This window comes from Berghia stephanieae, unplaced genomic scaffold (genome assembly GCF_034508935.2).
Source record: "Berghia stephanieae isolate SIO BIC M18660-M18661 unplaced genomic scaffold, UCSD_Bste_1.3 scaffold509, whole genome shotgun sequence".
In the NCBI taxonomy this organism is placed as follows: Eukaryota; Metazoa; Mollusca; class Gastropoda; order Nudibranchia; family Aeolidiidae; genus Berghia; species Berghia stephanieae.
This window is the reverse complement of record NW_027626500.1, coordinates 5,001-20,250: the sequence shown is the minus strand read 5'-3', so window position 1 is coordinate 20,250 and position 15,250 is coordinate 5,001. Positions and strand designations below refer to the sequence as shown.

Below are 15,250 nucleotides of genomic sequence, written 5' to 3'. Positions count from 1 at the left end.
CCTAAACCGCCCCAGTCCCAGACAATTATCTAAACAACATTACAAACAGCCCTGAATCATCAATAAACCGATTGGTACAGGATCTCTGTCATCCCCAACGCAACACATTTTATCTACTCTCCACATCCAACCATGAACAGCTATTTAATTGTTAATTTAAATCATCTAAAAAAAAAAAAAAAAAAAAAAAATTATTACAACCCACCAACCCAATATAACCTCTAACTGACCAACTGCCCAATTAACCCCCCACCCTCCATGAACGCGTTAGGCAACATTAATATTTCAACCATTATTTCATTTATAAAAAAAAAATATAAAAAAATAAAAATAAATTAAAAAAAAAAAAAAAATTAAATTATTATCGTAACGTACGATACAGAGGCAGTTAATGCCAAAGCCTTCCTACTGCTACTACTACTAAACACATAATAATTAACCTAACAAATACAATTTTTACTAATTAAGAGGGTCATTAGATAGGATGGCCTGGGTCTAAAAAAAAAAATGGATCAATGAATGAATCAAAAGAATGGCAGAAGAATCTCATCATATTAGCTATAGCAGTTAAAAATAGATTTAGCGCGGACGTCAGGGAAAGCACCTACGTCACTGGTCCAGGTAAAGTGATGCGTAGACTGAAGTGAGTAAACTCGATCGAGTTGTGTGCATCTTCATGATTTAAACAAATTAATGCAAATAACATGGGACATGTATGAAGGAACGAATAAGTCTAAACTAAAGAGTTATGCTACAAAATCAATCATAGTGAATTGCAGAGTTAAAGAGTAAATGTTTAGCTCGTAATAAGTAATCAAAGGCGTTAACGTTATGGCTGTATGAAATATTTAAGTAGCAATTATTAAGTGTACAGAAGAACAAAGTAGATTTATGACTCAAGGTAGGTGGCTAGAAAGCTATGATTTGCCAGAATTAGTGATATAAATTTGTAAATGATCATAGTTGTTAAAATGAAGTTATAACGATGTGAAGTGATGAAAGAAAGAAAGCACACAAAAATATAGTATCAGGCCAGAAGTCACACCCAGCCGAAGATAAAAATAGTACTACATCGAGAGACTACCTGTGTAAGGGCTTAACACACAACACACAGTGTACTATTGGTCATAGTAACACACACGAGTAAAGGAATGTTGATATCAACCACAGAGGCACACAGTCTTGCATTACTTGCATACATTTAAATAGTGATGGTAGCGACAAGTAGTAAAGAGTAATAGAGTACAAAATCAAATAACATTAGATAGAATGGTCATTCTATTACACAAATTTGAAGAAAAAGTGGATCACTTTAGTCAGGTAAGCACGCACGCCTCGTCGAACATTTGATAGAGTTCGTAGTCCAGATCTAGGTCAAGTTCTAGCTTACGTAGACCTATATTTTATGATTAAAGTGTACAATTGCACGAAATTATAAATAAAAATACATTCCAAACTAGGTTTTTATTGAAGTTGAAGCAAAAATGATATCTCAATCGTTTTGATGTTAAGGCTGATAAACTGAATGAGAGTTAAGTTCTACTGATAAGTGATAATTTTTTTAAAAAGGAGAACAGAAGAAAGAGAAGAAAATATTTGTTAAAATCTTACTTTAAACTCGATACCTTTATGGCAAAATGAAAATAAATAAATAAAATAACGCAACCTCCCCCCCCCCCTCCCCTCACGCAGATATCTCTCTCTCACACACACACACACACACACACACACACGCACAAACACACATACTTTCCTCTTTTTTTTGGAAAGTTTCTCTGATTCTCTGCCATGACTCCCCTCCCCGACAGCCGAGGTGGCTTCTCTGTGTGAACAAAGTAAGATGGCGGCAGGGACCTCTCTCCTTTACCTGTGCCCGATTGTTGACACTCCAAAGTTTCCATCACCGCACTGTCCAGTACAATGCTGACTGAAATAAAGAGAAAACGCCAGTCTTGCCACACTCAACCCCAAGATCAACTTTAACTGTGTAAATTTAAGAATTCATATTTTTATATATACCTAGTCAAATCATCAAAAGACGTAATGAGGAAGTGTGACATTTTGCTGAATGTGCGATTTCATAAAAGACAGGCGAGAGACCCACCAATAACCTAGTCTCTTGCACACCTTTGATTTATCATGCATTGAGCTGGTGTCAAACAAGATAGTCTAAAACAAAGTACCTATCAAATTAAATAATATACCCAATATGCCCAACAGAATTATTGTTTTTTTTTAATCTTTTCATTTCAGGAGAAAGGACAAAAGATCCAACATCATCATCAAGAGTGTGTTCTTGTCACTTCAGAGATGGTGACAAAGCCAACCTCCCTGAATGGTTTGACAGAAATAAAAATAAATTGTTTCCATCAGAGCCAGAAAGAAAGAAAAGAAAAGTGACACAAGGAATTCCCACCCCATCTCAATTGGCACCAACATCAAGAAGTCCACCACCACCACCACCACCACCATCATCATCATCATCATCATCATCATCATCATCATCATCAGCTCAACTCTCTTCATCATCATCACAAAGTCCCACCTTTAAAAAAACCAGATTCCTCATCATCATTATTTTCCTCCTCATCATCATCCTCATTATCTTCTCCCTCATCATCATCTCAACTCTCGTCACCATCATCACAGGATTCCATCTTTAAAAAAACAGATTGTAGAACAAGTGAGGATATTTTAAATAGAACAACAAATTTAATTCAAGAACAAGAAATTACAGACAAAAATAAGGAAATAGCTAGCTTTAAAAAACCCAACTAAGTTAGATTCAACGCACTTACACTTACACTGTTTCAAGCCTTACAGAAAAAGTTCTTCGAATGGAGACAGGTGTATATTGTTTTAAAATATTTAATATTATTGTTCAATATGTTGAGTGCTTTAGAGGTAACATTATTTATTATAGTGGATGGGAAGTTCAGGAAGAGACAGTTGCATTAAAAGACCAAATTTTCATTATTACACTTATGAAACTTAGACAGAACTACGCTAACCTTCATATTTCACAATTGTTTAGCGTTAGTGAAAGTACTATAACAAATATTATACAAACTTTTATTCATGTTTTACATAAGCCATAAGCTTCTCTTTGAAAATGTTATGAAGGTTACATGCCCTTCTAGACATAAAAATAAACTGTCAGCTCCATCATCATTTTTAAGATTTCCAAATTGCAGAATGATCATTGATTGTACAGATGACCAAATTGCTATTCCTAAAGAAATGGATAAACAACGGTTAACTTATTCTTCTTATAGGTCCATGAATTCTGTTAAAGCTCTTGTTGGTCTGAGTCCAAATGGTGTGTGATAAATTTTATTTCTAAACTGTATCCAGGGTCTGTCTCGGATAAGGTCATTGTACAAAATTGTGGATTACTAAAACTTTTAATTTTAAGCCCTGGAGATTTAATTTTAGCAGATAAAGGTAATAAAGGTAAAACCCCATCCTGATTCAAGATATTTTACCTCAAGGAGTAACTGTAAATATCCCTCCCTTTTTACATCAAAAGAAATTGCTTCATGTAGAATTCATGTTGAGAGGGCTAATGAAAGACTGAAAAATGTTAACATCCTCTCATATATTCCAACCATGTTAAGAGAAACATCTGATATTATTTTTCAATTTGTTGCAGCAGTTGTCAATCCCAGTCTCCTCTTATTAAGGAGACTGCATTTTGTTAGCTTTGCCATTTATTTTGTACAACACACATATTTTGTTCATCATCATCAAATCACCATTCAAAATAATGGTTTTGTAGGTCCATACATGATTTTACATGATAAACATGACTTACTTACTTACTTACTTATCCGAACCAGCGACCACCTGAGCTCTAGCCCTTCGGTCTTGTGCCATGACGTAGAAGTTAGACGTCTTTTGTAGTTGTTCCAGGTGACTATAAAGTGTGTTACTGATGCTTGGATTTGGTGGGAGGAATGTGCATCTCAGATCTTCAAGAGGTTGACATTCAAGCAAGTGGTGTGTTACTGTTTCATTGGGGTGTTGACATAGGGGGCAGGAGGGGGATGTGTCTTTTGTAATTTTGCTTAAATGGTTGTTGAGCGGTATGTGTTGTGTTCTTAGTTGAAAGATGATGCTTTGCTGGTGTCTTCTGAGCTTATTTAGGCAATCAGTCTTTACAGGAGTGGTCATATGGGAAAACATACATCTACCCGTGGTGCTCATTGCCCAACTGTTCATCCATTCTTCTCTCTTATTTGTTTTGATTATTTGTTTCGCTGTGTCTAAGGATACTGGAAATGATGGTTGTAAAAGTGTTGATCCGAGTCTGGCTAGTCTGTCTGCATTGTCATTTCCTGGTATATTTGAATGTCCCGGTATCCACTGGAGAGATAAGTCTACTCTGTGTGTTGTAAGGAATTCATCTAGTTGAGATCTTAAACTATTGAACGTTGAGGAGAGTTTATCTAAATCGAAAGCTTGGAGAACCGATTTGGAGTCTGTGAAGATGACAGTGTTTTGAAGTTTTGAAGGGTTTAGCTGGAAAACAGAAGAGAGGTGTCGCAGTGAGGCTTCTATTGCAACTGCCTCTGCCTCGTAGTTTGAGCAGGAGCTTCCGCAAGAATTGTGGATTTTATCACAGGTTTTATCTGGGTATTCTGCTACAAACCCATACCCAGCATTTTTAGTTCCTTTGTGGGCAGATCCATCTGTGTAAACATGTATCCAGTTGTCTGGGTATTCTTGTATTGTCTTCATTGCTAATGTTTGTATATCTGATTTGTTTTTATTTCTTGTTGTTTCTTCTATGAGGTTAGTCTTTATTTTTGGAAGTTTTAGTTCGGCGTATGGAGGTTTTTGACTGATTAAAATAGATTTTTCTCTGTTTTCTGGGAGATAAACATGACAAATTATGGCATTGTTGTGTCAATGTATGTTCAATGTCATTAACATTGTTAAATAAAATATGACAAATTAGTTTTGGACTGAATCAACCCAAGGCATCATCAAGATAGATCTGTGGAAGTAAAAGAATAAAAGATTCAAATTTAGAGCTGCGACCATGCTCAATAGGCAAAAAACAAACAAACTAATAAAACGTCTGTTGTGGTCTTGTGGTATGACACTCGCTTTCAGATCAGAAGGTCCTGGGTTTGGGCCTCGCTCGGCGCATAGTTGAGTCCTTGGAGAAGGCTCTTTACTCACAATCTCTCACCGTACTCAGGTGTCAAATGAGTACCTGGCCGTTAACAGCGTTGTCTCTGTCCGAAAAAATTGTAATATCGCCCAACAGGCATCATGTCCCATCTTACATGTTAAATGTTGCTGTTGGCCAGGGACCCCTTGTAAAGCACTTTGAGCACATTTAGTGGATATTACGCTGTATAAAAACTCAATTAAAAAAACAAATTAAGTGATTCTTTCATTCATCTTGCTTTGTTGATAAGGGGGAAACCCGAAACGTCCATTTTATCTGTTTTCGTATATTGAATTGAAGTTCACATTCAATTTCACAATGTTATTGATTTCTTCGAGTTTCAAGCAGCAACATTTACATTACACCTTAACCCAATAGGAAGTTTAGTTTACCGTGACTAACACTGGTCTAAATAAATCCTTTATTCATCCCATAGAGGAAATTTATCTCTAGGGTCTATTCCCAGGGAAGACTGGAATAACCGCGGTGCAGCGCCACAAATTGAGCTAGGGCGAGGTGACTTGCTCAAGGCCACACAGCGCAGCGGCGGGTGAACGAACTCGGTACCTTTCGGGTACGAAGCAAAAACCGTGCCGCTGATCCACGCTGCCCCACATGAAGTATGATAAAATGTTTAGCGTGATTGGTGATTGTGATGCTCATATGAGTATTATAATAAAGGTTACAACACGATACTAAATAGTATGTAGTAGACTATAGTCAATAGCAACGAAACTTAGCGAAGCAAGACTAAGACCTCAAAGACTCTAAGTCCGTGGTCCATAAGATAAAAACACAATAATTCAATGACTCCCTCTCTCTCTCCCCAACTAAAATTAGGTACCACAAGTGAAAATTTCAATTTTCCCATATGCAAGATTCATCTATATTTTTGAATTGTGCTCCCAGAGACAAGAAAAAAACAAAAAAAATCACCAAAATCCGTTTTCAAATAAAAAAGTTATGACAAGTCAAACTTTATTCTGACTTAGAATTTTTACGACATTTTTCACATTTACATTTTTACAACACTTTAAATCATCATACCCAGTCACCAGTACATTTAACAAAGCATAATACATCATTTTTCAGCAGACAATTTTGCTGTCTTCAGAAATATACAAGCATTTAATACTACAGTTGTAATCAAAGAAGATACAAGTTTCTGAACTTGGCAAAAATCACTATTTTTCTTCGTCAAATATATGAAAAATGAAACGAAAGCCAATTTCAGACCTTCATATATGGAAAAATTATGTCCCTATGGTTCTTAAACTTCTTACACAATGAAAAATAGTTATAGGGATAGAGCCTATTTTTTTTGGAGCATATGACACAACAAATGGCTTTTACAACTTTGCGCGAAGTGGACCCCAAAGCTAAAAATCTTGATTGGGAAAAAAAATCCGAAAATTTCTCAATAATCCGTTGACTTATATCTTTAAAAGAACATTAAACGAAAAGTTATTACACCTCGAGGAAGGTTCATATATCAAATTAAAGAGAAATTTAAGCTCTTTACAATGAGGTAGATCACTTTTTGATAAATATTGATGGAATTTTGTTAATTTAGGTTACGTCATGGCACTCAAATAAATTTTATTTAAAAAAAAAGATATAATTTTCAATCAGTCATATAAAGTCAGCCAGTGATTTAAATTTAACAAATAATATACCAAATCGAAGGACATTGCATGAACAAAATATATCTAACATAAAATATACATCTTGGCTTCATACAAATTCACTGAGTAATATGATGAAGTAAACGGTCATAGAGAGCTTTCTTATTTCCTGTCATAGTAATAGTCTCCCCCCTTACTAAGTTTCTGAAGCGAATCTGATCCTTAAGCCTCTCTGTAGATCTTGGACCAGAGTACAATCCATCCAATTCATCTTTTGTAGTCACTATGTGCCCACCCTCAGCTAAAATAGCATCAAGAGCAGCATTTTTACGCTTTGCTAACTTTACTGCTTTTTCATCCTTCTTTCTCTTATTTTCTTCAAGTCTTTGCAGTATTTTATCCTCAACATTCTTCTTTTCTTTGACACTTCTTTTTTTCCACTCTGGCCCATACTTAATAGCCCTTTCCATTAAACTCTTGGTGACCTTAGGGGTTTGACCATTCAGCCATTTCTGTTTTATTTCTCTTCCACATGTTGGTGGTTGAACGTAAAATTAATGAGGCATTTCTTCGCTTACTAATACAGTAGTCCAGGTCGCCAAACAGACGTTCTCCAGTAAGATTTGTCAGAGGACAAGTACTTAAAATCTTTCTAACTTCCTCTGATAAATCATCACCAAAGATCCCCCCTTCAAGAAAATCTGACAACTGACGTGTTACAGCGTTATTACATTCATAAACAATTTCCTTTAGACAAGACAAAAAAGGTGGTGACTTAAAAGAGTCGCAATTCAAAAATTCTTTAACAACAAAAATATCAGAGTCATTAGCCATAAACTGTTCATCAAAAACTGATGGAAGAGATTCACTGTTTGGTACAAAATTACAAGAAGACATCAAGTCAAACAGAAGTTTCATTTTTTGAACATAATATGGAAACTCAGCAGACGATTTGCTGCTATTCATAAGTTGCCAATAAGGCTCAGTAATGCAAACATGCAAAAAAGAAAGTACAGATATCAAAGTAATAATTCTAAAATCTTGCAGGTCAGCAACAATTGATTGTAATTTTAAGTTATTATGGGAGACATTTTCATTTAAGAAATGTTCAATGTCAAATCTGTGGCGCAACAGAGCAGTTGCATTTTGGAATAAATTGTTAAAGCGATTTGATCTGAAGCTAGAGAAAGTTGATTTGATACCCTTAGAAGAACAAAAGATCAGCCATTCTTTTCTGCAGCCACTCTTCTCATCACCTCTTGGCCCTAGAACCTCAGATGCCAACCTGATTAATCTTAATGAGGCACATTCTGTTGCTGAAGAAAAAGTTGCAAACTTTGAACAAGAATCCCTCCCAAGCTTACTCCCATCTCCACTAACAACTTCTTGTTCAACAGATTGAAGAGCTTTTTCTGCAGCAGCAGAAAGTGCAAGCAAAAAGTGGGCATTACAAAATGCGAAATAAACAGAGCAATCCTCCCCTTCAAGCAACTCCGCTTTGTATTTTGACATTTTCTGATTGAATGCTTTATTGACAGATGCTCTGTCCGAGAGAAGGCACGTCATTTTCCTTATGATATCTTTTAACAGTTCATTTCCATCAACACCATCATCATCTAAACAATACACTTCACACAGGTCTTTAAACAAAGAAACACATTTTTCTAACAATGTCTCGGAATCATCACGAGCAATTTCAGAAAATCCTAAGGATAGTTGCTTGCCATTCGACAGAATAATATGCTGCTCGAGGAAATTAGTTTTTTGACGGCTTGTTCCGTCACAAGCATACGTAAAACTGTCACTTTTTTTAATTTCATCCACTGCTTGATATTTTGCAATGACATGTGCTTCATTTGCAAAATTAAGAGATGTTGAGGAGCATGGTAAACTACGTTTGTCTATATTTGTTTTAAATATGTGTTTTGCAACAGTTTCTACAACTGTAGAACATTTTTCTGCTGCAACATTTGCTTTTCCTTGTAAAGCATAAAATGCCTGCCTCACATCATCAGAATATCGATGACTGCTGCCATACTGGCGTAACTCAACACAATCTTTGTCACTGTCAAAAGACAACATATGTAAGAGATCACTGTTTTTGGCTCTTTCTTCAACAAGAGAAGTTTTGAATTTTGATTTCATAGTTTGTTCATGCTTAACTTTCACTTTACATTCATTCAAATTGTTAAGAAGTTCATTATTTTTCCTCCTTTCTTTTTCAAGCTCGTAATCTTTTTGGGTATTGTCTTTCTTTAACTGCCTGATATCTTTCTTATATGCATGATTCTTTTTGTATAACTTTGATTTTTTAACATCCTCCAACTTCTCTGCCAGCATTTCATATTTTTCTTCTGTATTTCGAAGAGCTTTACCTACTTCTTCTTTGACAGACCTATCACATTCATTTTTCAAGACAGTTTCTACATTTTTCTTTTCTTCTTGTAACATTTCAAAACGTGCTTTGCAAGCGACAATGGACTTTTGAAGTACTTTGCATTCATCACATGACTTAGATTTTGTTGGAAGAAACTGAGGAATGTTTTCATTTTCACTTTCAATAGCAAAAGGCTGAGATAAAAATTCATCCAATTCACGACACTTTTTTCTATTTTGAAGAGACTTATAAGTTTTAATAACTTTTGTGACTCTAGTGCGAATCTTCGAGTCAGTCAAGCTAGAGCAAGAGCACAGAATATTTATCCACTTCCTCACAAACACAGGAGTTAAATTCTCACTATGTCTGAATTTTTCTAAATGAATAACAATCTCGTTTGTAACGACACATCTTTCATCTCGAGAATATTTTCTGATGCCTGTCAAATGAAGACGATTGAGACCCATTTCAGCCAGGGGTGGGGACAACGTGTGGAAACTGAAGGGTTCCAACATAAGGGCTTTACAATCATCCAGAGACATCTGTTCACATTTGTCAAGGAGGGTGGAGATCCGATGAGCAATACGGCTCTCAGTGACAGACGCCATGTCATCAAACAGTACTTCAAGCCATGTCTTGAGCTAAATAAGAGAAAAAGAAATGTTTATGGTCATAGCAAAGATCAAAAATATTACAATAGACACATGAGAGAGAAAAAAAAAAGAGAGAAAAGCAACTGGTACTGGCACCGGTTGTTATGGAAACAAAAATGACCACTTATAATTCAAGGAGTAGGCTATTGTTACTAAAGTATGATTACAACTCAATGTAATTTTTTTTAAAAACCCTAAAAAACTACCCAAAAGAAAATTCTTTCTTTATCATTTCCCATTCTATACCGTTCGGTGTATGGGGGTTACTACTATGATTCTATGAAGATGGTCTGTTCTTTTCGATTTCCTACTCTAACATGCGCACAGGACCCCCGAAATGATCGTGTGTCTCCGATAGGACCAGGTTCTTGGATCTCATCTACCAGAATAGGAGCAGGGGAGTGGTATACAGGTTTTCACCAATTTTCAGGGTGAAAAATAATTTGACACTGCCAGGACTCACACAAGGTGAATTCTGTGTGAGAAGCCAGAACCATACCTCTGTACCACTTGGTAGCCTACCACTACCACCCAAAGAAAATATGATAAATCTGTTCTTAAATTAATTCATACCTCTCGATAGCTAGCATGTTGTTGCTCTTTAATCAGATGCAGTTGGATAAGTAGGCCATTGGTTAAACTTGAGATATGGGGCAAGGTTGGTCGTCTTCCTCTACCTTGACGTGAGAAGTGATCTGCCAAATCCATGTAGACACCATCCTCTGTAATAAAATAAAATAAAGAACATGATGACACAAGGCACACAAACAGCTGTTCAGTTTTGAAAGCAGTAAAAAATTAGGATTGATCTCTGAAATGGAGATTTTATAATTTTCTTAATTTAGCAACTAAAGCTACTCTTTGTTTTTGTGTGCATGAGTGTGTGTGAAGATGTTTATTATAAATTATACCAACAATAATATGTCATGAAATTCAACTATAAACTTGATATGACTAATACTAATAGTAATAATCAACTATGTAACTTGATGAATATAAATATAAAAAACATTGTGTCCAGAGTGAATGATGGATAAGGATGCCACTGGCACTGACAAACTTAACTTACGTGTATAATTCTGATCATTATTCAATTCCCGGAGCTCAAAACCCTTTTGCTTTTGTTTTTTAATTTCTCATGAAAAATACAAAATTCCGAGGCAAAGTTTAATAATAATAATATAGCAAACTGCTAGAGGAAACTTGACTTACTATTACGAGAGCCTCTCTTCCCCCTCTCCCCCTTTTTTTTTCTTCCTTGTCTAGAAGTAGAATAAAAGTCTTATAAATATATACACGACAAATATATTAAAATAATAAAACCGTTTGCTTATTTATGAGAGTGCATACCTTTGAGGAATTCAAGCACAGGCTCCGAATGAGGACATAGGTCTTTTTCACTGCCGACTGTGACATCGATCGAACCACCGACCTCGGCGCTGCCGGTTCCCTCGCTCGCCATTCCAATGGCGGAATAGTATAAAACTTCTTTTCTTGATACTCGCGTCGTGAAAATTAAAGAAGACTTTTTATGTTGATATTTGAACAGAACAGATCCTCAGCTTTAATCCAATATATAGCACATCAGTAATTTTTCAAGGATATTGGATCTAGGATGAAAATTGCGTTCAGAATCTCACTTCCACGATCATAGCGTCGCCATTTTTGTTTCTTTTTAAAAGTGCTTGGTATCAAAATAAACCGGAGTTATTGCCCTTTCCAATGATGTCATTCTTATTTTTATACACCCGTTCACGGCCGAAGTATAGTCTTCAACAGTCGTACTGTCACTTCCTTCCTAATGACGTATGGTAACTTAGTAACACTGGCTCTAAACTATCGGAACAATGGCTGACGCCGTATGAAATATTTCCCCGGCGAGCTTAAACGCGTATCCAGAGGTAAAAAACCCCATCAATTTGATCATGTATTGACTTTTACACATTCTGATCACAAGGCATATGAAAAGGGAATGAAAAGTTCTAGCCAGCATGAAGAATAAAAAGTAATGATTTTCTTTGTTTAGAACCAAGATGGCCGCCGTTGCCGGGCGCGTGACATCAGACTATTGAATCCAATTCAAGAAAGAAGTTGGGAGCATGAAATAATCGAAACATCGCTCCTCTCGCCGTAGAATGCGATAATGACGAAAAAACACCATATATACAAAAATAAAATTAAAATAAATAAAACATTGAAACAAGATTTTAATGTGCACAAAATAATAAGGAGAAATCAATCTTTTTAATGGTATTGATTTTTTTTTTTAATAATACGCTAACATAAGATATCGTAATTCAAAAAATTGAGTTTTCGATCGACTTCTCCACTCAGTCAGATTTTCTACCCACGAAAAGCGAGCGCTTGTGGTACCTACTAAAATCGAACGTAAACAGTTAAATCTTTCCATTGGATATACTAAATCTGCCTAAACTCAAAGTAAACTGATTATTGTCCAACAGTAGTTTTACGGAGATGTGAGATTTTGAGAGTGAGAATGAGAAGACGAAATGACTTACCTTCACAGAATACTCTTTATTCTTCATGCTGGCTTGAACTTTGCCGAACATCAAGCCATCTGAGTAAGTGAAAGTCAAAACATGACCTGACTGATGATGATTTTCACCTCGCGAGACACTTTTATGCTCATTGGAGAAGTATTTCATAAGGGCGGTGATGGAAATAGAGTTCGTGTCAGCCATTTTTCTCGACTGTTTAGAGCCAGCTGGTTTGTTGCCATGCGTTGCTGCGCAGGATTACGTCACGACTTAGGAAGCCTATTAGAGGGCTTAATAATATCATTTACAGTCTCGAAAAGTCTTGATTGAGAGTTGTTCGAAATCGGGAGCCTGAAATAGACAAATTCTTACCACATGGTTGCCAGATAGCCATTGGCCTGGCCAATTTGGCCAAAATTGGCCATACAGAGAATAATGTTTCTATAATTAATTTAAAATTAACATTTATATCTAATTTTAATGTTTCCTAGTCCGTTAGAATTTTTATGATTATCAAAACCGATGAGTTTTCCAAGGAGATCAGAGTTTTAGTATTGTTTGCCCAAGTAAGGTTCTATTTGGTCACTTTTCACATCGATCACTGGCCTCGAGCACGCCCGTGGCCCGTGTCCTCCCTGGGTAAAAAAATCTTAATTTTCAAGTTCAAGACGTTGACGCCATTCCTGGTGACCCGAGAAGTTTGATCGACCTTTATTTTTAGTAAATTTATTTACTTTTACTCACTTTTAAGATTATTATTTTAATTTAGAACACAGCGAGACGTCAAAATGTATTGCCTTGTGTATTTCTTGTACGTAGCAATATGAATCCGGAGAAAAACGAAACAAAAACGAACAAACAAAACAAAACCAACCAAAATAAAAATAAAAATTTTAAAAGATAAAAGAAAAAGAAAAAGAGAGAACAACTTTATAGTTATAGGGTCTTGAATGTGTTTAAGGGAGCGTCAGAGAGAGAAGGGGTGGAGATGGGAGAGATTAGATAGAGAGAGATAGAGTATAGATAGATAGATAGATAGATAGAGAGAGAGAGAGAGAGAGAGAGAGAGAGAGAGAGAGAGAGAGAGAGAGAGAGAGAGAGAGAGAGAGAGAGAGAGAGAGGTTAAGGACTGCTTTGTAGCTACTTGTACTCGATTTTTTTTATTTTTGGTTCCTATCCTTATTTATAAGGTTACAGCTTGGAACACTTTTGGTGTAGACAATATCGGCGTGAGCTGCAAGGAAGATGACTCTACATTCTTTTAAGGACTTTTTTGTTTTTAAAAGATTTGATGGCGCTTATAAAACATCGAGGTCATTTTAGGGCTAGTAGAAAGGAATAAATGGGATACCAGTCAAAAAAAAATTATAGTTTTACAAGACATGATAGACGATAAACAATAGACCAGCCCTACAATTCAAAGAACAAGGATTGATTTTGAAAGAAAAGGATCTTGGAAGGAAGAAGACAAGGTCAAGACTGCCCGGGGCGGAACGGAAGAGGGGGAGGCCTCGAAGCACAGCCGTACTCGGGGCCAGTGATCGATGTGAAAAGTGACAAAATAGAACCTTACTTGGGCAAGTAATACTAAAACTTTGATCTCCTTGGGAAATGAATCGGTATTGATAATCACACAAAAAAATTCCAAAGGACTAGGAAAAATAAAAAATAGATATAAATGTTAATTTTAAATTAATTCTAGAAACATTTTTCTCTGTGTGGCCAATTTTCGCCAAATTGGCCAGGCCAATGGCTATTCCGCAGGCACGCTAAGAATCTCGTCAATGTTTGATAAATCGGTTTCGAGAATTGAGATCTATTTCAGGCACCCGGTTTCGAACAACTCTCAATCAAGATTTTCCGAGAGTAAATAAAACTCTGTAAATGATATTATTAAGCCGTTGGATTGCTACAAATTTTATGCCTGTACATTTCTGATGATGCCTATAATAGGCTCAGTATCAAAGTCGTCACTATCGATTAAGGTAAGTATGGACGATAATTGTCAAATTGTCATAAATGTTATGATTGTCCACTTCTGATGATGCCTAACCTACAATAGGCTCAGTAAAATACTAACGAAAGAGTGAAAATGGAAAGGCTTCGTATGGGAACAAAACAGACAAGGGACGTTTCGGGTACAAACCCTTCGTCAGCACAACAATACACAAATAAACGTGGAAAACAAATAAAATATAATGAAAAATAACTTGTATCGTCTGTACTCAATGGTGGTTGCAGTATGAATGAAATGTTAGCGTGGCGTGGGTAGAGGATAGGTGCCCCAGGGGGCTGATCTAATTGATAAGCAAAGGTCAGCGTCAGGGAACAGAACTTTCCAGACTATAATGGAAGATAAAAGACATATTGGTAGTAGTAGTAGTAGTAGTAGTAGTAGTAGTAGTAGTAGTAGTAGTAGTAGTATAGTAGTAGTAGTAGTAGTAGTAGTAGTAGTAGTAGTAGTAGTAGTAGTAGTAGTAGTAGTAGTAGTAGTAGTAGTAGTAGTAGTAGGAGTAGTTGTAGTAGTAGTAGTGGTAGTAGTAGTAGTAGTAGCAGTAGTAGTAGTAGTAGTAGTAGTAGTAGTAGTAGTAGTAGTAGTAGTAGTAGTAGTAGTAGTAGTATAGAAAGCTGTAGTGGAACAGTAGGGGACGGTGGAGGGGGCGAGGTGAAAGGGTCACGGCGGAGGTGGGGGGGGGGGGGGGTTGTTGGATGAGCGAAGGTCGAATCTTCGCGAAGGAACGATGCGATAGTAAAGTGGAATACACGGTAAAATAGATAGATGGATAGACAGATAGATAGGTAGATAGACAGAAAAGAGGGGAGAGAAGGGAGAGAGAGAGAGAGAGAAAAAAAATAAAATAAAAATAAATAAATAAATAAATAAATAAATAAATAAAAAAAAAAAAAAAAAAAAAAAA

At 36.1% G+C, this 15,250-nt stretch overlaps 2 protein-coding genes and 1 long non-coding RNA gene across 3 annotated transcripts; 1 reads left to right on the top strand and 2 right to left on the bottom strand.

The window, feature by feature from the left end:
• Positions 1–582: 582 nt before the first annotated feature.
• On the top strand, positions 583–6,111 carry LOC144961950 (uncharacterized). Its single transcript, XR_013643318.1, has 2 exons — positions 583–1,320; positions 2,254–6,111. It is a non-coding gene; the product is annotated as an uncharacterized LOC144961950 (long non-coding RNA).
• LOC144961948 (uncharacterized) lies at positions 3,345–12,593 on the bottom strand. The gene is made up of 2 exons (XM_078894967.1): positions 12,354–12,593; positions 3,345–4,999 (listed from the first exon to the last, which is right to left on the bottom strand). The coding sequence occupies exon 2, from the start codon at positions 4,738–4,740 to the stop codon at positions 3,823–3,825; it is 918 nt and encodes a 305-aa protein (XP_078751093.1). The 5' UTR covers positions 4,741–4,999; positions 12,354–12,593; the 3' UTR covers positions 3,345–3,822.
• On the bottom strand, positions 6,125–12,164 carry LOC144961947 (uncharacterized). The gene is made up of 3 exons (XM_078894966.1): positions 11,185–12,164; positions 10,408–10,556; positions 6,125–9,822 (listed from the first exon to the last, which is right to left on the bottom strand). Exons 1-3 carry the CDS (start codon positions 11,294–11,296, stop codon positions 7,291–7,293), a joined length of 2,793 nt encoding a protein of 930 aa, XP_078751092.1. The 5' UTR covers positions 11,297–12,164; the 3' UTR covers positions 6,125–7,290.
• Positions 12,594–15,250: the final 2,657 nt, after the last annotated feature.

Coding starts and splice junctions, on each gene's coding strand:
- LOC144961948 (XM_078894967.1), bottom strand. CDS start 4,740: ATGAAGACAATACAAGAATACCCAGACAACTGGATACATGTTTACACA.
- LOC144961947 (XM_078894966.1), bottom strand. CDS start 11,296: ATGGCGAGCGAGGGAACCGGCAGCGCCGAGGTCGGTGGTTCGATCGAT. Junction 10,557..11,184: donor TGTGCTTGAATTCCTCAAAG/GTATGCACTCTC, acceptor ATTTTATTACAG/AGGATGGTGTCTACATGGAT. Junction 9,823..10,407: donor AACATGCTAGCTATCGAGAG/GTATGAATTAAT, acceptor TCTCTTATTTAG/CTCAAGACATGGCTTGAAGT.